This window comes from Argentina silus (genome assembly GCF_951799395.1).
Source record: "Argentina silus genome assembly, chromosome: 8".
NCBI lineage: Eukaryota > Metazoa > Chordata > Actinopteri > Argentiniformes > Argentinidae > Argentina > Argentina silus.
The window spans coordinates 3,702,091-3,727,162 of record NC_139662.1 but is presented as its reverse complement, the minus strand read 5'-3'; the positions used below and the strand labels follow the sequence as shown (position 1 = coordinate 3,727,162).

At 45.0% G+C, this 25,072-nt stretch overlaps 2 protein-coding genes across 3 annotated transcripts in view; one reads left to right on the top strand and one right to left on the bottom strand.

Annotated features, from left to right (window-relative positions):
- Nucleotides 1-17,851, top strand: part of dip2ba (disco-interacting protein 2 homolog Ba) — a 39,287-nt gene extending 21,436 nt beyond the window's left edge. For both annotated transcript variants that reach the window (XM_083674606.1, XM_083674605.1), the window contains exons 5-38: nt 190-435; nt 775-912; nt 1,670-1,789; nt 1,960-2,157; nt 2,448-2,539; nt 3,281-3,391; nt 3,629-3,752; nt 3,995-4,104; nt 4,208-4,310; nt 4,949-5,013; nt 5,170-5,263; nt 5,368-5,487; nt 5,653-5,767; nt 5,942-6,081; nt 6,292-6,428; nt 6,746-6,826; nt 7,088-7,215; nt 7,299-7,413; nt 7,709-7,910; nt 8,048-8,160; nt 9,763-9,843; nt 9,927-10,047; nt 10,267-10,388; nt 11,053-11,164; nt 11,286-11,395; nt 11,657-11,787; nt 12,284-12,452; nt 12,547-12,717; nt 12,915-12,976; nt 13,071-13,128; nt 13,318-13,392; nt 13,663-13,837; nt 14,129-14,252; nt 14,552-17,851. In XM_083674606.1, the coding sequence (XP_083530732.1) occupies nt 190-435; nt 775-912; nt 1,670-1,789; nt 1,960-2,157; nt 2,448-2,539; nt 3,281-3,391; nt 3,629-3,752; nt 3,995-4,104; nt 4,208-4,310; nt 4,949-5,013; nt 5,170-5,263; nt 5,368-5,487; nt 5,653-5,767; nt 5,942-6,081; nt 6,292-6,428; nt 6,746-6,826; nt 7,088-7,215; nt 7,299-7,413; nt 7,709-7,910; nt 8,048-8,160; nt 9,763-9,843; nt 9,927-10,047; nt 10,267-10,388; nt 11,053-11,164; nt 11,286-11,395; nt 11,657-11,787; nt 12,284-12,452; nt 12,547-12,717; nt 12,915-12,976; nt 13,071-13,128; nt 13,318-13,392; nt 13,663-13,837; nt 14,129-14,252; nt 14,552-14,804 (4,316 nt within the window). In that variant the 3' untranslated portion in view covers nt 14,805-17,851. The remainder of the gene's footprint in view (nt 1-189; nt 436-774; nt 913-1,669; nt 1,790-1,959; nt 2,158-2,447; nt 2,540-3,280; nt 3,392-3,628; nt 3,753-3,994; nt 4,105-4,207; nt 4,311-4,948; nt 5,014-5,169; nt 5,264-5,367; nt 5,488-5,652; nt 5,768-5,941; nt 6,082-6,291; nt 6,429-6,745; nt 6,827-7,087; nt 7,216-7,298; nt 7,414-7,708; nt 7,911-8,047; nt 8,161-9,762; nt 9,844-9,926; nt 10,048-10,266; nt 10,389-11,052; nt 11,165-11,285; nt 11,396-11,656; nt 11,788-12,283; nt 12,453-12,546; nt 12,718-12,914; nt 12,977-13,070; nt 13,129-13,317; nt 13,393-13,662; nt 13,838-14,128; nt 14,253-14,551) is intronic.
- A 5,338-nt stretch (nt 17,852-23,189) lies between these two features.
- Nucleotides 23,190-24,748, bottom strand: LOC310808853 (acrosin; the record flags this gene model as incomplete). Its single annotated transcript, XM_083675953.1, is given in 5 exon segments — nt 23,190-23,426; nt 23,567-23,707; nt 23,792-24,068; nt 24,334-24,517; nt 24,739-24,748. Coding segments are annotated over 5 exon segments (849 nt in total).
- Nucleotides 24,749-25,072: the final 324 nt, after the last annotated feature.

The following is a 25,072-nucleotide window of genomic DNA, read 5'->3' as shown; positions in this document are numbered from 1 at the left end:
TGATGCACACATTCCAAGAAACTGACCCCATGCTGGGCTGAGCTACGATTTCCACCTTCTTTTTTTGTGAAAATCTACCATGTTGGTATTTAGTTTTCTTTAAATTGGTCACTCAGTCACACACACACACACACAAAGAAATGGGCTTTCACTTTGATAGATGTACAGTAACTGTGACCCTGTTGTCAGATACGTCGTCAGCGTCGGAGGACGAGGGCTCCCTGCGCCGGCAGGCAGCTCTGAGCGCAGCGCTGGCCCAGAGCCTGCAGAGCCCCGACTACTGGATCAACCGCTCTGTCCAGAGTTCCTCCACCTCCTCCTCCGCTTCCTCCACCCTCTCCCACGGAGAGCCCAAGCCCCAGACCCAGACCCAGCCCCAGCCCCAGCCTCAACCCACCTCTGCTCTGGCCGACGTACTGGCCTACACACGCATAGGTAAGCCTCACACACATGCGAGGCTGAAGGCATCCTCTAACTAGCCAGGAACAATCAAGGGTTCTCACAATCAAGATGTAGGAGAAAAACATCTAGGTCACACACACACACACACACACACACACACACACACACACACACACACACACACACACACACACACACACACACACACACACACACACACACACACACACACACACACACACACACACACACACACACACACACACACACACACACACACACCCCACTGGTCCCACTCTCATAGCCAGCCTCATAAACATGAACATTATCGACCCAGCTGGTAACTGTCTGTTTCCTCAACTCCTCCTCCAGAGAACAGTGTGCCCCCCGATGTGACGTCGTCCACCCCCCAGGAGAGGGGCTCCAGGGTGGACCTGCCCCCCAACGCCATGGTCAGGGGCATGAGCCGCGGTCAGAGCCGCTCCAGCATGCTGGACACCACAGACCACGGTACAGACCACCGCAGGAAGACCGCGCTCCACACACACACACACACACACACACACACACACACACACACTCTCAATGTGATTACATACTTAACAGTGAGGTTTTAACCATACCCTTTAACCCATCTTTTTGCTAACTGATGAATTCTGCATGCATCAATCATGCCCATGGCAGTTTGTTTACTCATTGCTTTTTGTGTTTCAGTGATTCTGGAGTGTTAATAACATTGCAGTGTTTAATCCATTGGGTTGTTTTGTTTTTGCCCATGTTCATATAAATCTCACTATCATCCCCATTCCAGGCACTGTTGTCGAGAATGCTGCTAACAGCTATGTTTTGTTCTCTTTTGGGTCCGTAATTCCGCCGTGTCTTGCCTTTCATTTAAAAAAAAAGGAAAAGGAAAAGGTAATATGAATCATAATGGGTGGGTGGGGGGCGGGATGCTGGAGAGGGCCCAATCAGCTTGCTGTTCCACCTTGTGTCCGTGCTGTCTATTTGTCCCTGTTTATGGGTCCACACTGAGAGAAAGCCCTCTGTATTTTACCCTCAATTAAGTTACATATACTTCCTGTGATTGCCAAAGCTGTGAGTGCGTATGTGCATACGTACATATGAAGGTATGCTTGTGCTGTAGGAGGGTGGCGGTATGTACAGGGTTTTGTTTGACTGTGCCTAGCTTAGTGTGTGCGGTTTGTGTTTGTGTGTGTGTTTATACCGTATTTGTGTGTGACTGTATATACCTGTATTGTGTGTCCAGGTGTGCCAGTCAACAGCAGGGTGTCCACTAAGATCCAGCAGCTGCTGAACACCCTGAAGCGGCCCAAGAGACCCCCACTGAGTGAGTTCTTCCTGGATGACACTGAGGAGATTGTTGAGGGTAAGACACAAACACACACATCTTTAAGCCAGGTTGTTGTCATGGTTTGACATCCCACAACTGACTGTATCTCACCTTATCCATTTGATATACTCCCCTTGTCACTCTACCTCTTCCTCTCTGATGCCCTTCATCCTTTTCCCCTCCTCATCCCTCTCTCCTCCCCCCAGTGCCCCAGCCGGACCCCAACACCCCGAGGCCAGAGGGCCGTCAGATCATCCCGGTGAAGGGAGAGCCTCTGGGGGTGGTCAGTAACTGGCCGCCAGCCCTACAGGCAGCCCTCGCCCGCTGGGGGGCCACACAGGCCAAGAGCCCCGCCCTCACTGCCTTGGACATCACTGGAAAACCCCTTTACACTCTCACCTACGGTCAGTCACCGAGCTAGAGCTCACCTCAGACCTCGTCTAAGGGTTTGCTTACCTCTCATCTTCTTCTTATGCGGTTCACCTGCACAAATTCCTAGATTCAGTAGATTAGCCTCCTTTGATAAATGTCTTGCAATCAGGGAATGCAGTTTCTCTGAGGCACGATTACTCTTGTCTTTACTCTCTTGTGACCAGGTCTCTCTTGTAAAATAGAGTTTATGTCAATGAGACTAACCTGGACAAATGAAGGTTAAAGTAAATGAACACCATGGTGAACAACATGTATCTCACAGGTAAACTGTGGAGCCGCAGTCTGAAGCTGGCTTACACACTCCTGAACAAACTGGGGACCAAGAACGAGCCCGTGCTGAGGCCTGGAGACAGGGTAAGAGTCTCTCACAGCTCAATATGGGGAAATAATAGAGCTGGGCGATATGGACAAAAACACTTAATTTAATAATTTACCTCTAATGATGAATGCAACGATAAATCGAATTGAGCATTTTCAAAACGCAGACCCTCAAAAAATCTGCACTTTGATAGATTTCACCTGCGTTCGAATTAAACAAACAAGCTAGTTTGTCAAGCTACTGTAAATTTACCAGACAAGCTTTTACTTTCTGCGGTTGGTGAGAGTTCACGCCTTGCGGGTGCAGATGCAGAAACCTGTTTTTCTTAATATCCCTCTGGTATAATATCTGTCTCTGTTTAAAATGAGCGCCACAGGCTCATTGGTATTGATAAAACACTGAAATTATCCTCTCTTCAAGAGTGGCCTTTGTGAAATGTGTTTCGGAGGAGAGGGTCACCCTCATACAGGGGGATAGTGTAGTTTGGAGGATGAAACGTTTTGGATAATTGCAGCAAGTCTAATCACGAAATTACTGTGATAAGCCAAATTACATTGGTATGAGGCCTGAAATGTCGATGTCTGTAAATGTTCAGTTTATTGCCCAGCTCTAGTAAATAATATGGGTAAACGTGTGTGTGTGTGTGTGTGTGTGTGTGTGTGTGTGTGTGTGTGTGTGTGTGTGTGTGTGTGTGTGTGTGTGTGTGTGTGTGTGTGTGTGTGTGTGTGTGTGTGTGTGTGTGTGTGTACAACATCATGTGTGTGCCTGTCCTCTAGGTGGCGCTGGTGTACCCCAACAGTGACCCAGCGATGTTCTGGGTGGCCTTCTATGGCTGTCTGCTGGCAGAGGTCATCCCTGTGCCCATAGAGGTGCCTCTGTCTCGACAGGTAAGGCTGGCAATGCCACCACCTTCAGCTGAGAGAGGATGGTGAACTATTGTATAGTGATATCTAAGTAGTATCAACACTTACATTAGGCTAGTGAGCAACATGGCTTGGAGGTGGTATGATAAATATGAGAGGTTTTGACAGATTAGATTATGGTGGTTATAGATTTGTTTTTGTCTCTGTGTATGATGCAGAGTAAGCATCTTTTTTGTTTTTTTTCTCCCCTTCTCCCCCCAGGATGCAGGGAGTCAGCAGATCGGCTTCCTATTGGGCAGCTGTGGGGTGGGACTGGCCCTGACCAGCGAGGTATGTCTCAAAGGACTGCCCAAGACGCCCAACGGAGAGATCGTGCAGTTCAAAGGTCAGCTGCTGCCCCCCCCCCCCCCCCCCCTCCCCCTGCACCACTGCTGACTCTCACTTCATTCATCACCCTACTCTCTCTGGGACTCATTACCTTGTCTTATTAGCAGACCCGTACAGAATGATGTCCGGTATACTGAGTGAATGTACAGGCAGATGTAGATATCCATTGGTAGATGGTCCTAAATGGTCTGTGGGTATACTAAACGCAGAGTGATCCAATGGTTCTGTTCTGTGTCCCAGGATGGCCGAGGATGAAGTGGGTGGTGACGGACACCAAGTACCTGACCAAGCCCTCTAAAGACTGGCAGCCCCACATCCCCACTGCTAACACGGACACAGCTTACATCGAGGTGAGACGGTGGGAGAGACAGAGAGAAACAAAAGAGTACGTGTGCGCGCGCGTTTTATGTGTGTGACGTCTGTGTCTCTGTCTCCCCCCCCCCCCTCCCCCAGTACAAGGCCAGTAAGGAGGGGACAGTGATGGGAGTGGCTGTGTCTAAGATTTCCATGCTGACCCACTGTCAGGCCCTGACTCAGGCCTGTAACTACTGCGAGGGTGAGTACAGGACAGGAGGGTGAGTACAGGACAGGACACGTCTCTCCTGTATCTCCACCCACTGACAATTGACACAGGTTTCATTAGAGAGAGAATGGTATGAGTTATCACTGAGATAGAAGGTGCTACATGTTTTTGCACTACATTTCTATTAGCAACTAGAATAGGAACAGGGTAGCTACCGTACATGGAGATGAGATATTAGCCTAGGCAAGCAGGCAGCAATGGGAAGCTGAGGGAGGCAGAGGAGGACATGCGTGTTTTTACTCTTGTCTAAACCACAGATACTCCCGTCATGGTAAATAATTCAGCAGGCCTCACCTCTTGAGCTCTCGTAGGAGCCCTTTCACTGTGGCTTTGTCCAATCATTTATTCATCATGTCTACCTGGTCCCAGCACTCACATCAGCAGATAAACAATGGGCACTTTAGCCCCTGTCTCCGAGAACATTAGATCCCATGAGGGAAATCCATAGGGGCAGCAGACTGCACCAGGAAAACACACAAAGACAATGTTCTAGGTCGGGAAAGAACACAATGTTTTTCTAGTACATAGATTAAATCACTTGTACACACTGAGGTTATTATGGGAAGTAATTGTGTGTGTGTGTGTGTGTGTGTGTGTGTTCGTTCTCTCAGGAGAAACATTAGTCAACGTGCTGGATTGCAAGAAGGACATGGGCTTGTGGCACGGGGTCTTAACGGTGAGTCCCTTTAGGGAGATGTGCAGGCCTACTTTTCTAGGGCAGACTTAAAGGACTGGATGTGTTCCTCAGTCAAGTAATGATGATGATGTGTGTGTGTGTGTGTGTGTGTGTGTGTGTGTGTGTGTGTGTGTGTGTGTGTGTGTGTGGTCACAGAGCGTCATGAACAGGATCCACACCATCGCTGTGCCATATGCTGTCATGAAGGCCTGCCCCATGTCCTGGGTGCAGAGGGTCCACATTCACAAAGGTGAGATTATGTCCCGTCACGTCTGTGTACTAAAGTGTACAGTGTGAAGGTGAAGGACCAGATGTGTAAACATCCTCCTCCTCCTCCTCCTCGCCCCCCTGTAGCTCGCGTATCCTTGGTGAAGTGTCGAGACCTCCACTGGGCCATGATGGCCCACAGGGACCAGAGAGACACCAACCTGTCCTCAATACGCATGCTGATAGTGGCCGACGGTGCCAACCCCTGTGAGTTACACACACACACACACACACACACACACACACACACACACACACACACACACAGAGAGACACACGCATGATAAATTGGAGTGTACTATGTTTGAATAATTGTTGCCCCACCACACACTGACCTGTGTTGTGTATTTGTGTTGTTTGTGCGTGTGTCAGGGTCGGTGTCGTCGTGCGACGCCTTCCTGAATGTGTTCCAGTCCCATGGGTTGAAGCCTGAAGTCATCTGTCCCTGTGCTTCCTCTCCCGAGGCCCTCACTGTGGCCATCCGCAGGTACTGCGCTAGCCACCGAAGAATGGTGTACAGCACACACACGCAACATTTAAGAGAGCGTAAACATACAGACACACACACACACACACACAGCCAATTTTAGACTTTCATTCACTCGGTCTCTTTCTGGCACTCTCTCGCTCTCTCCGTCTGTCTTTCTCTGTCTCTGTTCAGGCCTGGTGCCCGTGGGGCTCCTCTGCCTGCCAGAGCCATCCTGTCTATGGGCGGTCTGAGTCACGGGGTGATCCGGGTCAACACGGAGGACAAGAACTCCGCCCTCACTGTACAGGACGTGGGTCATGTCATGCCTGGAGGTCAGTCCCCTGACTCCACACACACACACACACACACACACACACACACACTTTCTGTTCCTCTTTGACTCTCTGTAGAGAGAGAGAACCACAGGTGGTTTCACAGCGAATGTCACTCTTTACTACTTGTTTTTTTGGCCGTAAATGACACTTCTCATTGTGTTTTAACCCTAATGTCATTGTGTGTGTGTGTGTGTGTGTGTGTTTCAGCTCTGATGTGTATCGTGAAGCCGGACGGGCCTCCACAGCTGTGTAAGACAGATGAGATAGGAGAGATCGTCCTCAACTCCCGCGCTGGTGGCACCATGTACTACGGCCTGCCCGGCGTCACCAAGAACACATTCGAGGTGTGACCTCTCTCATGACATCTCTCTTCATCACTCGTCACAGTGACAGTCTGTCGTCAACCAAAAAGCATTTTCCTTTCAAAACCGTCACATGTATGACTTTTGTTTATCGGATAAAAAACAAACTATTCCTTTTCCTTTCCTCTCCCTACTCCTAAAGACGCTGCCACCCCACCTTTATTATTGAGCAGGTCTACTTGTCCTCTCTAAATAAAGTTCTGTCCAGAGTGTTGCTATGTCTGTATATCATCATTTGTGATGTAGCACAGGTCCTGATGTAGCCATCATTCTCTGTATTACCCTCCATCTCCCTACAGGTGATTCCTGTCAACCAAGCTGGAGCCCCGATAGGAGAGATCCCCTTTACTCGTACAGGCCTGCTGGGGTTCGTAGGGCCGGTAAGACACAGACAATGCCATTTCAGTGTCCTTCCCCTGTCCTAATTTGTTGGACAAAATGGCGGCTAAATACTAGGTCAGAGGCTAGAAGCATTGTTTTTGTTCATCGTATGGGTCGTACTTCGCCTGTTTGATATCTGCTGACAGTAGTACGACGTGTCAATCTGGGGTTGAAATATCAGCCTTCTGAGTTGGTGGCCAATAAGTTAAGACCCCTCCCTCCTTCCCTGTTTCGTCCTCCCTCCCTCCCTCCCCCCACAGGGCAGCCTGGTATTCGTGGTGGGGAAGAATGAGGGGTTGCTGACGGTGAGCAGCCGGCGGCACAATGCTGATGACCTGGTAGCCACCGCGCTGGCCGTGGAGCCTGTGAAGACTGTCTACAGAGGGAGGTGTGTGTGGCTGTGGCTGTGGCAGTGGCAGTGGGTGAGGGTTTGTGTTGTGCAGTGCTGACCCTCTCTCCTCCACTGGGCAGGATCGCTGTGTTCTCTGTGACCGTGTTCTATGATGAGAGGATAGTGATCGTGGCAGAGCAGAGGCCTGACGCCAGTGAGGAGGACAGCTTCCAGTGGATGAGCAGAGTTCTACAGGTACACCTTTTCTATCTATCTGTCTATCTATCTATCTATCTATCTATCTATCTGTACCCATCAAATATCTGCTTGTCTATTCATATCTTGCAGGCAGCTTTCATATACACTGAACACTTTATTAGGAACACTATATTAATACTGGGTAGGGCCTCCCTTTGCTCTCAAAACAGCCTCATGAGAAGGTGTACAGGTGTTCCTAATAGTGTTAGTGCTTGGTGAGTGTATGTCCAACACTGTTATATTTCTCAGTAGAAGATATCCAGATCCCTGAAGTGTGTGTTTTCTTCCGTAGGCAATAGACAGTATTCACCAAGTGGGGCTGTATTGCCTGGCGTTGGTGCCTGCTAACACTTTACCCAAGACCCCCCTGGGGGGCATCCACATCTGTGAGACCAAGCAGAACTTCCTAGAGGGCAACCTGCACCCCTGCAACATCCTCCTGTGCCCCCACACCTGTGTTACCAACTTGCCCAAGCCTCGGCAGAAACAACCAGGTACTGTAGTCTAGGGAATGGGCCATGGGCGTGCGTGGGACACTGCTCTCTCTCTCCTGTGTGTGGTTTGTGTGTGTGTGTGTGTGTGTGTGTGTGTGTGTGTGTGTGTGTGTGACACTGCTCTCTCCTGTGTGTAGTTGGTGTAGGTCCGGCCTCCATCATGGTGGGGAACCTGGTGGCGGGGAAGAGGATCGCCCAGGCAACAGGGAGAGAGTTGACAATGGTGGAAGACCAGGACCTGGTCAGGAAGGTAGGAACATACACAACAACCAAGACACTGTTGCCACTGCCTGGAATGGAGTTGACGACCACTCCATTAAAACAGATTTACCATTGTGATTTAACACATCCACTGCCAGTAACTAAGGAACAATGTGTCATTATAAAGTAGAACTCGACCAAGTGAGAAACCCTCACAGTTACAACGATATCTGGAGTCATTGATGTAGCCATAGAATGAGAATGTTAGAAATAACATTTCGACGGATGTAGCTACCTTGTGTAGTTCAGGAAGCGTTAGGCTACCAGGGAGGGGGTGACTCTGCCGATTTCCCATCCTAAGGTTGTGTTGTGTTGTGTTCTGTCTCTACTCTCGGTGGTCGCTGAGGGCTGTAGCTCTGTATGTGGCCCACCATGATGGTAAGAGTTCTAGAGCCTCGTCCCCCAACTGCAGGGTTGGTGGTGGGGGCTGCTGCTTCTGTCAGATGTGCTTCGCAGTGACGGTCCGTCGCCACCAGCCGAGCCTGTCTGTCTACGTCTATGAGCATCACTCTCCCTGTGCTGGTTTCATCCTCCCGAGGGGTTCACACAAACATTACCACGCCAGTGTTATGATCAGTAGCACCATACTAAGTCATACTTGATTCGTAGTAAGTAAAGGGAGGATTGTTCGAGGAAAATGAGGAAAGAAATGTAGATAGTGCGTAGCCTCATATCCTGTATATGAAGGCCGCTACACTTAAACCTATGAATGTGACCCAAATGTGAGGGATGTGGACCTGCTGCAGAACTGGACATGTTAAATGGATCTCCATTTCTAGTCATTCAATCAAGCTAGAAACTTTAAAACTCCACTAGAACCTGTAGATTTGTCCATTTGTGTGTGCACCCCCGCTCCCAGTGGTTGAGAAGCCTTGTGAATGTGATGCTCCCTTGGCTCAGCATGGTTGGATGTGCAGTGCAGCACCCAGCAGTCTAGCAGTGTGCATGTCCCTCCTGTGGCCTCAGACCCACTCTCTACCAGGGGGCGCTGGCAACGCCGCAGTATGACCACCCTGAATGAGAATGGGTGGCACTGAGAGGATGGCATCGTGTGTTAAAGGGCATAGTCACAACACCAAGCACTCTGTGTGTGTCCACGGAGAACGTCTCTGTACTAGTGTCTGTGTGTGTGTGTGTGTGTGTGTATTCTCTGTGCTGCTAGCGCTTTTCTCCCCTAGCCTCACAAGTCTACCTCCACCGTCCTGTTTTTCGTCCCCCCTCATTTTGTCCCCTTATTGGTTGGTTCCCTAGCCTCGCTTGCCCAGGCGTACGCGGCTGGGAACATGACTAATTGTTCCCTAACCTCCCTAAAAGCTGTTGTGTTTTGGGATGATTATGTCACTATCCAGGCCAAGTGAAATTAAGAAATTAAGAAGTCGGTTTAAAGGGTGAAGCGGACAAAAATGTCTTTTGATTTGATTGAAAACATATATATCTTTCCTATTCCGGACAAATGGTGGGTCAATACGTTTTGAACAGCCCAGAATTCTAATTTCAGTGTCATTGTTGAGGGCCATGCACTTGGTCAGTGGATACGCACAGTAGTATACGAATCACCACATTCCTGACACATTTCTGTGTCCCTCTCCAGCACCAGTTCCTGTCTGAAGCCCTGCAGTGGAGAGCTCAGACCGACCCAGACCATGTCCTGTATGTGCTGCTAAATGCTAAGGTAAGACTGTTTTACTCACATTCTTGATTCCTATATGGATTTCAGCGGCGACTGTTTAATCTAGTACCCTTTCTCTCCCTCAGGGGGTGGCGGTGTGCACAGCCACATGTGTCCAGCTGCATAAGAGAGCAGAGAAGATCACGTCTGCCCTGATGGAGAGAGGTCTCAACACTGGAGACAACGTGGTGCTGCTCTATCCCCCTGGTGAGCTGACTTTACGCACGCACGTGTGCGCACACACACACACACAGCAGGAGCACACTTTCACATGTATCACAATTGGAGCTGCTGTGACTGCCATTCCTCACATCAAATTCCCTCCTTGAATTAGTTGATCTTCTGTGTGTGACTGTTCAGTTGCTGGTTATGTCTGACTGTTCTATGATCAATCTCTCTCTCTCTCTCTCTCTCTCTCCCTCCCAGGTATTGATCTGATTGCGGCCTTCTACGGTTGTCTCTACGCCGGGGTCATCCCTGTCACTGTACGGCCTCCTCACCCACAGAACTTGGCTGCCACCCTCCCCACTGTCCGCATGATCATCGACGTAAGTCAACAACACCGCCAGAGGATCATCCCACCTTGTTATAGAACATCATACAATGGGTTGATGAAAACAATCGTTGGAAGCTGTGATTTAACGATAATGTCATGGTTAAATTACCTGTTATGATACACAAATCTACTGCGGCGTAGGTATATCACGTTCACTTGACATGGTCTGTAGTTTTTTGGGGAACTGTATTTCTCAGTGCAGGGCAGAAACCACCACAATCACATAAATAAAAAGCATTATTTTCTTGTCACAATTTTCAGATTTGTTGTGTAATCGTTGTATATAAGCAATAATGCCCTCAAGGCTGTGATTTATCGTCAATATTGTCACTCGGTAGGGGTTTGCCGGCTCTCCACTGCGCGTCGTGTCTAACAACTCCCCCTACCCGTGAAAATCGTAATGATATTGATTCATGTCAAAATGTGCGAAAAAATACACTGAATTCACCGAGGAACATTTATAACGCTTCCGCTTTTGTTTTGTGATGTCGTTGGTGATCAAAGATAATTACTCTATCATGACTAAATATATAGTTTAATTTGCAAATGTTTACATAGTGGAGCAAAAGTTCACAGCGTGGCGCAGCGCCACTCTTCCATTGTTTGGGGAGAGGCGTGAAAAGAGATGTTATCTATAACCCCGTCTCTGTCTGCAGGTGAGTAAAGCAGCCTGCATCCTCACCACTCAGCCACTCATGAGGATCCTCAGGTCCAGAGAGGCGGCAGCCAGTGTAAATGTGAAAACCTGGCCTACAATAATAGATACAGGTACCGTACTGCATTTTGACACAAAACATGTCATCATGGATCTTTTGACGGGACTATATGATGGGGTGGGCTCTACACTAGAAACATTTTTCTTTAACCCCCCCCCCCCCCATATCTCTAGATGACCTCCCCAGAAGACGGCCCCCTCAGATCTACAAGCCCCCTACAGCAGAGATGCTGGCCTACCTGGACTTCAGTGTGTCCACCACAGGCATGCTCACTGGGGTTAAGGTAGAGCCTCTGGTCATAGTAGAAATCCAAACATATACTCTATGAAGGAAGGGCCTCTTTTGATTGTGGATGGACAAATCATAACGTTTAGGCTTGACATTAATCAGTTATGAGAAGTAACAATCAAAGAGATAGTGGAGATATATAGCAATATTTCTGAGCAATATAATAGTGATATATTTATGATGTCTAGTGTTATTAGATGATTCAAACATCAGAGAGGGTGATATGATGACATTGATTCTTGTGTGTTTGTATCAGATGTCCCATGCAGCAGTCAGCACTCTGTGTCGCTCCATCAAGTTGCAGTGTGAGCTCTATTCCTCCCGTCAAATAGCCATCTGTCTGGACCCCTACTGTGGTTTGGGCTTCGTACTGTGGTGCCTCTCCAGGTAAGACATACGTACACACACGTAGGGTAGTCTTGTTATAAAGACACCCTATGCAGGATTGCACCATCTTTTCACTGCAATGGGAATTGCAAAGACAATTCAGAATTAGTGTCTCCTACTACTTCTACCTGACACAATGAATCTGTCAGTCATTTTCACGTTTTTATCCAACAAATGTCTTAGTTACATAACCTTGAAACTAGCAAAGGACCTGTGTAGTTTAAATGCAGTCATGTTGTTCCCGGAAACATGAACACGGAAATTAGCCAGCCAGCAGAGACGCTTGCATTCGCTAAACCCGAGGTTTCAAACAAATCCCCTCATTCCCCAAGCAAAGCTCAGACAAGGCTGTAATGTCAAACATGACAAACTTATTTGCACACGAAGGCTTCCGTTGTTTAGGTCGCACCTTTTAAGGGCAAAGAAAAACACAAGTCAAGGCACTCTATTAGGCTCATATTGTAACTTCTATGTCCGTCTCTGTTTGTGTCTATAGTGTGTACTCGGGTCACCAGTCCATCCTGATTCCTCCTCTGGAGTTGGAGAGCTCTCTGGCCCTGTGGTTGAGCACGCTGAGTCAATACAAGATCAGAGACACCTTCTGCTCCTACTCTGTCATGGAGCTCTGTACCAAGGGCCTAGGCACACAGACAGACTCACTCAAGGTGGTTACTTTCCAACACTGTACTCTTACACACACACACACACACACACACACACTCTCACTTACTAAATGTGTGTGTGTCTGTGTGTTTGCAGATGCGGGGGCTGAACCTGTCTTGTGTGCGGAGCTGTGTGGTGATAGCAGAAGAGCGCCCCCGCCTGGCCCTCACTCAGTCTTTCTCCAAACTCTTCAAAGACCTGGGACTCTCCCCTCGAGCTGTCAGCACTGCCTTCGGCTCCAGGGTCAACCTGGCTCTCTGCCTGCAGGTTAGCCTTGGTCTCAGACACACTCGCTGCTACATACTCACACATACAATCTTGAAATGCTACATTCAATACAAACTCACTGGATAATTTCTTCACTTGCCTGGTCATTGGGATTACTGTTAGAACTAGACAGGTATTGGGGGTTAACTGCAGGTACGCAGTCAGGACTTTAACCTCCGTCGATTTGTCTCTGCCAGGGCACTGCTGGACCAGACCCTTCTACCGTCTTTGTAGATATGAAGTCCCTCCGCCATGACAGGTAAGAGATTGGCCAGTAGAAGCCAGAACCTGAATCTGGCATAAACTAAAGACCGTCAGTCTGACTAGGTGTTGTCTGCCTGGGCCTCTTTCAGGGTGAGGCTGGTGGAGCGAGGAGCACCCCAGAGTGTCCCACTCATGGAGTCAGGCACTGTAAGTATCCTGGGGCTTCTAACACAATCTGTCACAACTGATCAGACTACATGGGGGACAAGCTGCACCACTAACTAGCTAGCCTCATGTGTGGTCATCTACGGTAGTTACTGATCCAATGAAACAGTAGATTTGTGCCCTTATAAAGCTGTCTATGAATCGCAGTTCTGTATCCCCATCTCTCTCCAGATTCTTCCGGGAGTGCGGGTGATCATCGTCAACCCTGAGACCAGAGGTCCGCTGGGAGATTCTCATCTTGGCGAGGTGAGTGTGCGAGTGTGAGACCAGAGTGGTTATGAGGCATGGCGGCAGGTGTGAGGAATGCATGACCAAGCTGAAATATGTCAACTGGGAGAGTATTGCACACAGAGACACGTAGATATGTCGTACAGAGAACTCCTTTCCACACTAACCTCTCCTTTTGTGAACTCATGCCGGTCCATTCAACACCCATTCTCCTTTCTTCCACCTCGCTCTATGATATTAGTTGTTTTGCTTGTTATCTCATACCCTCCTGTCTGTGTATTTGTCGAGATCTGGGTGAACAGCCCTCACAGTGCCAGTGGCTACTACACCATCTATGGAGAAGAAAGCCTGCAGGCGGACCACTTCAACACGCGGCTTAGTTTCGGGGAGCCCCACACCCTCTGGGCCAGGACTGGATACCTGGGCTTCGTCAAGAGGACTGAGCTACTGGACGCCAGTGGAGGTGAGCATTCAAAGCACTTCTCAAAATGGCCGACCAGGATGGTCAGGCATACTGTAGTCAAGTTTGTTTTGGGATAGTCACACCTCAGTATCTCTGTGTGAAGATGGTGCTTTCAGTTGATAAGTTGGTACGGTGGTGGATTTAGTTTTCAAACCAGCTTTACTTTGATTGCAAAGATGTTGACTTGGTTGAGAATAGGGGTGGATTTTGGTGAGGTCTGTTTTTTCAGGTCAGTGTTGATTACTGATTAGAATGATCAATCTTCCCTTGTTTTTCTCTTTGTTCCCTCAGATCGCCATGATGCCCTGTTTGTGGTTGGCTCCCTGGATGAGACGTTGGAGCTGAGGGGGCTGCGCTACCATCCCATCGACATTGAGATCTCTGTGTCCCGCGCTCACCGCAGCATCGCAGAGAGGTAAGACTTAACACACCAGTCTGTTTGGATATCAGATGCACACACATACTGTGCTACTGTCCTACACTAAGGTTACATACTTGTGCACAGAGTATATGAATAAAGACCCTTATATGACTGCAGTCTCTTAACTTTAGACCTGGGCAGATACGGCTCAAATTCTCACCTAAATCTCCCTCTGATATCCATGCATGGGGCCATACACAAAAGTGCAAGTCTTTATGACTTTGTGTTGTCCTTGTGTTGTTTTTAGTTTGTCAAATAAAATGAAGTAAAATGAAACCCGTCTCTCACCATAGTGCTGTGTTTACCTGGACCAACCTGCTGGTGGTGGTGGCGGAGCTGAGTGGCTCAGAGCAGGAAGCTCTGGACCTGGTGCCTCTGGTCACCAACGTGGTCCTGGAGGAGCACCACCTCATCGTGGGCGTGGTGGTCATCGTGGACCCCGGGGTCATCCCCATCAACTCCCGGGGAGAGAAGCAAAGGATGCACCTGCGGGACTCCTTCCTGGCCGACCAACTGGACCCCATCTATGTGGCCTACAACATGTGAGAGGCCCACCCTGCCATTCACACGGCGGCTGGTCAAACTTGGATAGAGAGAGGCCCGGGGTGTGGGGACGTACTGCTACATCCCCGTTAGGGGCCACACACACACACACGCACACACACACGCACACGCGCACTCACTCACTCACACAAACATATCCGGCAGTGAAACAAAGTGGCAGAAGTAGAGATGGTAGATGGGCTTGGACTTATCTTAGCCACCCTGCTGTTCCTGCCTCAGTGCCCTGAGCCCACTACTGGCCACCTGTACATGTACACTGATACAGTGGGGATGAAGCTTCAGCTTGTCTGCATGGAGCTGAGCTTTTTACTGTTGCTTCACCACTCCCCACCTGCCTCTGTAGGAGAGCTGTCAATGGAGGAGGATTGTTCACTCCCCTCTGAATAACATTTGGGTCCCACCGCCAAAAGGGGGGAGTTAACTTTTACCCACTGTCTCCCGGACTGCTCTGTTCAATACTTTTACCAGACATTATGGTTAACGTCGATCTTGTTTTATAAAAACCAGAGTAGAGACTCGCCTGTACACTGCACCCTCTCTTCTAGGTTGTTCACAGAGTTGTTCGTCATAAAGGCAGGATGAAACCCTGGAAGCTTCTCCATGCACTTTAACCCATGTCCTTCCATCCTGGGTCTGTCTCCTGCCTCGGTGAGGGCAGACCTCTGAACCACCTTCATTTCTCTTCAAGTGCAAATCAGCAACAGTATTACAATACCACCAGCAAGTACAGCGCACTCGGGTAAAAGCCTGCACCTCAGTAGCAGTACTTCAGAGCTGCGGTCCTCTTACTTTTCTGTCTGATGCGTCCAGGTTTTAACAGCAATTTACAGTTATGTTATTGGCATTCAGACCTACCAGAAATCACACACTTGAATTTGTTGGTATGGAAATTAAAAGGTTTGTGTCAAAAACATACCAGCAAAGAGATAAGCAGTGTTCTTTTTGGGAACAATATATGCTAAGTCCTTGATGTATGAGCAGCTATCGTTCCATGAGGCAATCTTGTAAATCATGTAATGAAAATGAATTCCTGACTAAATGTACCAGGCTCACGGTCAGACTAAATGTTTGGCTGTAGGTATGTAAACACTAAATAGAGTTAATTGGTGTAGTCAGAGGTGTTCTAAAGAGGCTTTGGTGTAGTTTTCTACACATTTACTTTACTACACCATACAATAATTAATTGTAAATAACTACAATTTAGAAATCACACTCTTAATAATTATTTGAACGAAATGATTTAACTTCTTGGATGACATACTGTGACTGACTGAGGTTTCTAAGCTGAGTTGCTATGTCTTGGCTGAAATAAGTGTCAACTTCTAACCTTGTTTAATTTTGTAGTGCCCCATTGAGCAACAAAGGACATCTTTAACTTGAGTAACTTTTGCTACATTTACAGTCGTAGGTTATCGTCAGAAGGCAGCCTTGTGCCTTTGATCATGAAGTGTGTCGTGTTCATAAATCAAGGACTCTGTGTATTACCAAATAGTTTGCAGTGGGTATAAGATGAGGACAAATTCTTGCCTTATAAAACCTGTGGAACTTAAATAATTTTTTTGTCAAAACGTTCATTTAAATGCTGTACCGGTTTAAATGATAGAAAAGGGATTTTGGAGGGTAAGGTTGATATGTTGATCTGTGTAGGTTGTGTTTTAGAGGTCAAATACTGTATAACTGGTGTATATGTGTACATCAAAATGAACTTATTCTTTATGTTGATAAACCTTGACTGATATTTCATACTTGACAGCAAATTTCTGAATCACTGACTTAAAAGTAACACATTGCAAAATTAAAGGAAGTGTATCATATGGTTTAAGCAGGTGGTAACAATTTGCACTTTCCCATATCATGTGTGTGTGTGTGTGCGTGTGCGTATGCGTGTGTGTCTAAGAATGTATGTGTGCGCGTACCTGTGTGTTTTTGTATAGTTAAATTGGTGACATTGTTTGCCTTTACTAAAACATTTCATTGTTCTTTTAAACTAAACAAGTATCAAGAAATTGAATAATGTTTTAGTTCCCAAAGCCAACCTCTTTTTGTTGATTGGCCTATTTTATGTCGACTCCACTGTACTGCAATTTTTATTCCCTCCATACAAATTGGAAATAATTGATTTAAGTGTATTTTTCATGGTTTCATCGAAGATCTAATGTTCTCTTTCTCATGGACTTTCAACTATCTTTCACATAACAGCACAACTCTGTTGCAAAAGATTTGATTTGAAAGTAGTTAGACTACTTGATTGACAAACTGTAATTTCTACAAAACATCTTTTGAGTGAAGCTGAATTTAATGATTCATAAATAAATGTATTGAACTTTTTGGACTATTCTGTGGTATTTGGCTTCCTGTGACTATCACTCCACCTTCGCATGTTTTAATTATCTTAAAGGTATGATCATAATTGACCTTACCTACATTCCCATTGATGTCTTTTTTTTTTTTTACACTGTGCAAATTATAGTGCTAAGTATAATATTACAGATGTTATAAACCTTGAGAATTTAAAGTGGCAATCTGGGATTCAAACAACAACAAAGCGGTCTCTTTTTTGGTAAACAGCTGCGGGATGGGGATGCAGATGCAGAAATGTAACCACACTCAATTTCATAGACGGAGCTATGGATGCAAGGACTGACTGTCCATGAGATCAAAGTGATAGTTGTAACCATGTTTTGAAGTGTATACAGTGTTTTGTTAATAATGGAGTAAAACAAGCTTATGTTCTGACAGGCCAAGACAGTTGAACTAAGCTCATGAGGCATTTATAAATCCCAGATTGCCCCTTTAAGCACAATATGCGTGACTTAATGAAATTAGAATATTTCTCTTTGTAAACCTCAAGGGCCAAAAATATATACCTCAACAGTCTGTACACTATGCATAGCAACGCCACATCTAAGATGTTTTCAGATTAACAAAAGTCTATGGTGCAATAACCAACTCAGAAAAGAGGCATACAGGTCTTGTTAGACAAACACACTGTCATGTTGTCAATGGGGATAATGTTCCATGTAAACAATAAAAACAGGCTTTTGTCAGCATTTCTCTCCTCTGACTGTGTTCTGTAAAGTTACATCTTGCCACATCCATAGAGAATATACCACCAGGGGGCAGCAAACCAACCTTCTCTAGTGAATTTACTGAGGTGCTGGACCTCTCTCCACCCAGAGACAGTAGTCGCATTTGTTTTAGCTTCCCTGGTGCCCCGGTTGGGTGGGATTTGCACCCTTTCAACCACTCCATTGGTTTGTAACTGAAAACAACACCTACCCGGTGAGGTGCCTGGCGAGCAAAAGCAAACGCATCGAGTGTAGCCCACCTCTACCCATCACAACTTCACATTTGCTCACAAGTTATTTGCATAGTTACTAGCAATATGCTTTTAGTCTATGCACCAGGCAAACTGAACCTTGTGTTGCTTGAGCTGTTGAAGAAACCATATGTAAGATATTTTGTTGACTAGGGTAAAACAAGACTAGCATTTTCCCCATGTTTTATTTTCATAAACAGGCTTAATTACAAAATACATTTTAACTTCACAATTTATTTTCAATCAATCCCCTCTCAATTTCTTACTGCTCTCATGAAAATAATATGTATGTAGGTGTTATATTAGGGTAAATGTACCATCTTAGCTACAGTAAGTAAGAAAGCAGATAAAGCAAAAATAGCCAGAGAGAGATGGTGAATCGGAGCAAGGCTGTGGGGTGTGTTGTCCTCAATGTGTCTCTCAATCCAGTAGAAATGCTCACTCACTTCCAGATAAATATTGGGTCGCTGATGGACACCACAGTCCTTTGTGTACACACGGATCCCAGAGATGTAGTATTGGTCAACTTCAGGGAGGAAGCAGTTCACAGGGCCCCCGAGATTCTCCTGAAAAAAAACAAGAAGACAAAAGCAAACAGCGTTTGACAGTGGTTTCTGCTCATGTAAAATAGCCCAGACCAATTGGTTTCATAACAAAACCACAGATGTATTCCTTTATTTCAGTACCTCCTGTATACCACTGAAAGGGCTTTAAAATAGATTTTTACAACATAATATAATATACTGCAGGATCCAATCAAGATTGTAAGTTAATGATGTAATTATGTTAGTGCATGACTGAACAAAAGACAAGCTGGTTTTACAAAAATGTGACAGGTTCTATGCAGTCTTAGCTTACCTCACACCCATCAGAGCTACCACCAACACAAAACATGCCCCGCGCCACTTTAAAGTTACGCCAAGTGGGCAAATTACATGTGTGTCTTGACATGGCACTCACTTCTGCTTCTTGTAAAATGCGGCTACCTGTCAGAGGGCAAATATATAAACCAAGTATTGGTATACTGTTGGTAAGGTGAGGGCTCAAACATTCCTTCATCGTCCTGCCATATAACCAGCCCACTGATGAAGATTTAACAGCCAGGCCAGACTACCATTTGGCCTTATCTGATTCAGTGTCACCAGATGTAATCAATATACCCAGTGACTATGGGACAAAAGGCTCTAAAACAAAAGGATTACTTTGCTAAACATCTTGAGATGCAGCCACAAAACTCCATGCTTCCTGAAGGTAGTGAAGCTTGGAGATATTCAACTCTCTCCCAGAGAGACACATTTTACACATGCACAAACACACAGACACGATCTGTGCAAGTTATTTGACTCTTGATCATTTCTTTCACACATTAGAAATGCCAACATATTACTTGTGAATGTATTGTTGAAAGTCTGTGTTTTTTTGCCTTTTACTTGTGCAAATACAATGTTATAACACAATACTTGATTTTGTTATTACGTACAACATGTTTGATATCATTCTCTTCTAAAATATGAGACAAAGACTTTGCATACACACAATATACCAATATAATATATACAATATAATTGAGTCATCAAATACTCTTAAGACTGACATAGGCATAAGTGTTACCTTAACACTTAACCAAGTTAAGGGCAGTTCCATGTAAACCCATGAAGATCAAAATGAGCGAAATTCATCAGAGCATATCAAATTTGGTTCCAAATAAAAGCTATGAGTATATTTTGTGGAAATGAGGTCAGAAATACATTTCTCAACCATCTTCCATCATAAGTATAGGGATAAGCAAAGACTTGCATGGTGCATTCTGGTCAAACATATGGAAAAGCGTCTAAGAAAACCAGAAAAGGTCTTTAAAGGTGTTTAGAAAAACATCAAACCTCATTAATGTTCCGATACTGTACAGACCCTGGTCAACTAATAAACACTTATATTTTGTTTTGAGGAAATAGTTTGGGCTTCTGTAAGTTTAAGAATCAACCAATCTCCGGGTCATTCTGTTACCAAAAAACCCACATAAGTGTATATTACATATTTTCTAATTTCTCTGCCTCGTGAGGAGCGAGGATAATGAAAGTTAACAAAAGTAAGAAGTATAGGTAGACCAACAAAATACATGTAGTGTTTTTACTGACATCGATTTAGTTTATGAATTAATAAGTGATTTTTTGGCTACATACAGAAAAACAAATCCATAAATCATGCATTTCTATGGGGGACCCATTTAGTCATTCTGTTACCGTCAATCTGTTACAGGATGTAAATCCACTTCACTTACTGTAGCTCAACAACCAAAAGATATTTTTTCAAACGTTTTCAAATGAGCTGAGAGCTCATACCCCACTCTTTCTGTAGACATATTTGAATCTTAATTTGGAGCAGATATTTAACAGTTTTGGAGAAACGTGGTTACATAAAAAACCCAGGGAGATTTTATGGGTGTTACCAAACCTTTAATCTGCACAGTTCTTAAAATAAATGTTTTTATTTATTTATTATATTTCAATTCAGTGGGAATTGTTGGAAGTAGTCCTTGTGCAGAGTTGTATGGTTTGTGGTTTGTTAAACTTTGCTATCAAGAGTTTTTGTTTGCCATACCTTTGAAAGTGAAAAACGTAGTCTCAACAGTCATTCTGTTACCGTGGAATTGCACTTAATTGATTAAACTGAGTCCCTTCATTGAGTAACTTAGATTATGGGTGGTGCCCCTATGATCTGCACTTTGTGCAATACAAATTTGGTAACACTTCCATATCTTTCTATACAGAGTATATCTTTAATATACCTCATATAAGAGCGACATGCTTTCCAGTACATAGTCAAATGTACTATTGAGGTAATTTAGGACTGGTTTCTTGGACCTTGATTAATCCCCATTGAAAGTGCATGTGATTTAGTCTAGGACTAGACTTAATGTGTGTCTGGGTTAAAGCCCCTTAGAGCATAAGGTAGTCCTCCTTGTCCTATGATCTTAGTTCTACATTAACTTGAAATAATAATGTAATGCAGTTCATTTGTTGACTTACCAGGTGGCCCTCCATACCCTGTGATATGGCATACATCATATGGATGTTCCTCATTGATTTTATTGGGAATACAAATGCGATCCACAAAGTTATTGAACACAAAGGAGGTGTTTAGCTTCAGAATTGCAACATTGTGTCGCAGTGTGATGGGATTATAATCGTTGTGCCTGACTATTGTTTCTATTTCTAATTGCTGTGTGTTTGCATCATCGTTGTTAACATCCTTGGCTCCAGCCTTGACAACCAGGTTACTCGAAACGCTGTAACAAAAATGCAGAAAGAAATGTTATCCATTCGAAAGGCAATTACTGTACATGATATTGATGGTGTGGTCAACTAAAAAAAAATACTGTCATACTGACCGATGCTGCGGTTTATAGACACAAGCGGCAGCTGTCAGTATCCAATCCTTGTCAATGATGGTCCCTACACAGTGATGACGATAAGGGGTTGATTTGTTCAGGCGGTGCATGATGGAGACTTGCCATGGCCAAACACTTGGGTCAACGTCAGAGCCACCAATGAATTGGTCATTCAATTCTTCGGATGGCTTCAGTACTAGTTGTCTCTTTGGTCGCTTACCACAGTCGTCTAGTAAGGAAAGTAAGTGCCAAGTTAGAAAGATAATGATAAACGTAGAGCTAGTAGTCGCTGCTGGCACTGCTCTTGTCAAAACTGACAGTGACGTTCAATTCCGTTGGGCTAACGAGCAGATCCGGCGTTATCGTTGAATGTTTGCTCTGTGAAATAATAGCACTCACGGTCAGCTGTGAATTCCTCCTCCAAAGTGGCCAAATATAAGACAACACTGACCCCCACTATGGATATCAAGCTAAAAAACTTGCTACAGGACTTCGTATTTGCACTGGTATTTGCAGATATGTTCATATTTGTTGATTAGCTACCTAGCTAACGCTCTTGCTACCAGGCGTTCGATCCAACGACAAACTCATTTTAGTTTTCAAAGCGGTGTTGGCGCGAGACAATTCGAGTCGTAAAAAAAAAATAGTAACGTTCAATTCCATCACGCAACATTGTTTTAGTGCGCGACAATCTACTTTTTTTGGCGCGCCCGTGATAAATTCAAAAACGAAAATAATAAAAAAATGTGTTGGTATGCTGTGACTGAATAATTTGGCCTATATAAGTATAGTCATTGCTGTCACTGTGTCATATAGGCCTAGTTTTGGTCCAAGGGAATTAGCCCAGACAGTGGATCAGAGTGGTGCTATCAGACTCGTAAAGCACCACTCACTCAGCATGACAAAGAAGACAGCAGCTGGCTTGTTTCGAGTAATTCAAACATACAATTCAAACTGCATATATTTACAACTTACAAATTTAGAAACATCATTCATAATTTGTATGCCCAAATTGTTTATTTGGCCAGTGTACTTTTTAGAGAAAAATAAGTTTGACAAAGTTGGAAAGTGAAAACATCATTTTCAATGTTTGTACACTTTACATAAGGTCACCACCGTGCATGTGGTGTTCTGTAGGCTAATAAAGCATCACCATACACACACAATGAATAAAGATGCTTGTTATTTATGGCATTTAGCAGACGCCTTTATCCAAAGCGACTAAGAGTATGAACAATTGTATATGGTCCAAGCAGGAATCAAACCCACAACCTACAGGTGCCAACTCCATGCTCTCTAACAACTGAGCCAGACAGGATTGTTATGAATGAATAAAGATACTTATTATGTAAGACCATGATGTTTTATCATTTGGGAGATTTAGATTAATAATACATTTTGGTAAGTAACATAGTGTATGGCCTAACAGCTGATGGGCAATGTTGAACAGTGTTATAAATGTTGGTTCATGATGACCCAACAACTGCTAAGATGTAGAAACAGTCTAAATGTGCGACTTAGGCCTACACCCCATGACCATCATAAAAACAGTGTTATGGATTGACAACCTAAAGACTGATAATTGTCAGCCACAAACCAAGATTTAATGATAAGAGAGAATGATGTTGGGCATTTAACCAGGTCCTGTGGTTTGCTCCGTTCAGATCTGTATCAAAACTGCAGTGGACAGGACTAAAATCAAACTGTTGTCCAGTTGACAAGCAGCAGACAGTGATCTTGATTGAGTTGTCTTGAGCCAGGCTGTGTACTTGCTGGCACGAGCATATACCCCAGGTCTTTTAGCCAATCCACAGGCATCCCCAAAACTTGTCACCCCAACAATGTAGAATTTCTCCTGATCCTCACTGAAGCACTGGAGTGGGCCTCCGCTGTCACCCTAAAGTCAGTGAATAACAAAGTGAGTATGGCATTATTATGGAGAAAAGGCTTACAGTCGGAGAAGGAATTAGTGATAACACATGTATATGCATAAGAATATAAGAATGTATAAGTTTCAACTGGTTAGGAATTGGTCACCTGACATGCGTCAACAGCCCCAGTCTCAGAACCAGCACAGATCATGCTATCCTTAATGAGACCATTGTACCAGTCTATCAGGTTGCATGTGTTTATGTCAATGAGCTCCACCTCAGTTTCCTGCAGTGTGTCAGCCGCCATTCCTATAGACACCACAAAAACTGTAATCAAGCACAGATTATATTTCAGAATGGCTATTAAGATGTTAGTTGTGAAGATCCTACACAAACCATTGTGAGAGGTGCTGCCCCAACCACTGATGAAACATAGGTTGAGGATTAGGTTGAACTCCTCTGTCTCATTATCAATTGTACAGACAGGCTGGACAAAGTCATTGAAGTGCAGTGGAGAGCTAAGACGCAGAAGTGCGATGTCGTTGTTGTAGCTGGATTTGTCAAACTTCTCATGCTTTCTTAGCTGGCGGACAGATTGGTACTGGGAATGTTCCCCCGGTGCTGAAAGCGCATTCAGTCCTGCCACCACACGAAGATGGGATGTCTTACTAGGTGCAAAACAGAGGGTTAGAGATAAATTATACAAATACAGATTTTCAATAAGCAGTAAATTGATGTAAATGTATATGCCTTATGATTGTCAACTATAGCTGAATCTTATCTTACTATACTATCTTACTATGCTTATTGTGTACTCATTCCAAAGTAAAAGCCTTCGTCATATACGGTAAGAAGCTTGAAAACCTTTATTGTCAGTTGGCAATCATTTATCAATGTTGATGGCACTTTCAAGAACTTTTGCAAACGACTCACGGATTGGTGAGGAAGCAGTGTGCTGCTGTGAGCACCCAGAGGCTGCTGAGAATGGACCCGCCGCATACATGCCAGGATCTCACCTGGACACTAACATGCCAAGGCCACGCCCCCACAGGTGCATCGCGCCCTCCAACAACACGTGACCCACCAGGAGAGTCTACCAACGGTCGTTGCCCGCATGCTGTTCACCACAAACAAAATGTTGATTTTACTTACATTTGTAAGTTATATGGGTCAAACTGGGGAGTAACATCCAAATGTCAGTAGCCAAGTGCTAAGAAACATCACTTTCGCCTGGCAGTCGTTTAAGCTATCATTCGGTGAGAAACATTCACCTGGCGCCTCACCTGCCGGTACGATATCATCACAAAGATTTGTAACAACATAGGGTGACCACCATACTTACTCCCATGCGCTGAAACCTCAAAGAACGATACATTCACACACAAAGTACATTGAAGAAATATTGCTAGTGGCTTTAAGTCCATCTAGTGCTGATAGTAAATATAGGTACTTAATTTGGTCTGCGCCAAACGTGTGCATTTCTTCATTTATAGCTAAAAGCAAGTTGTCCCTTCTGTGACGTAATATGTAATCGTTAACAGTTACTGCCTAACATCGAGAGAGCTACTGTGAGTGATATTTACAGTATTTTATAGCATAGCCCTTTCTTATTAAGAATATGACTAACAACTATCTTAATAACCAAAGCAATGAGGACCCATCACCCCATTAT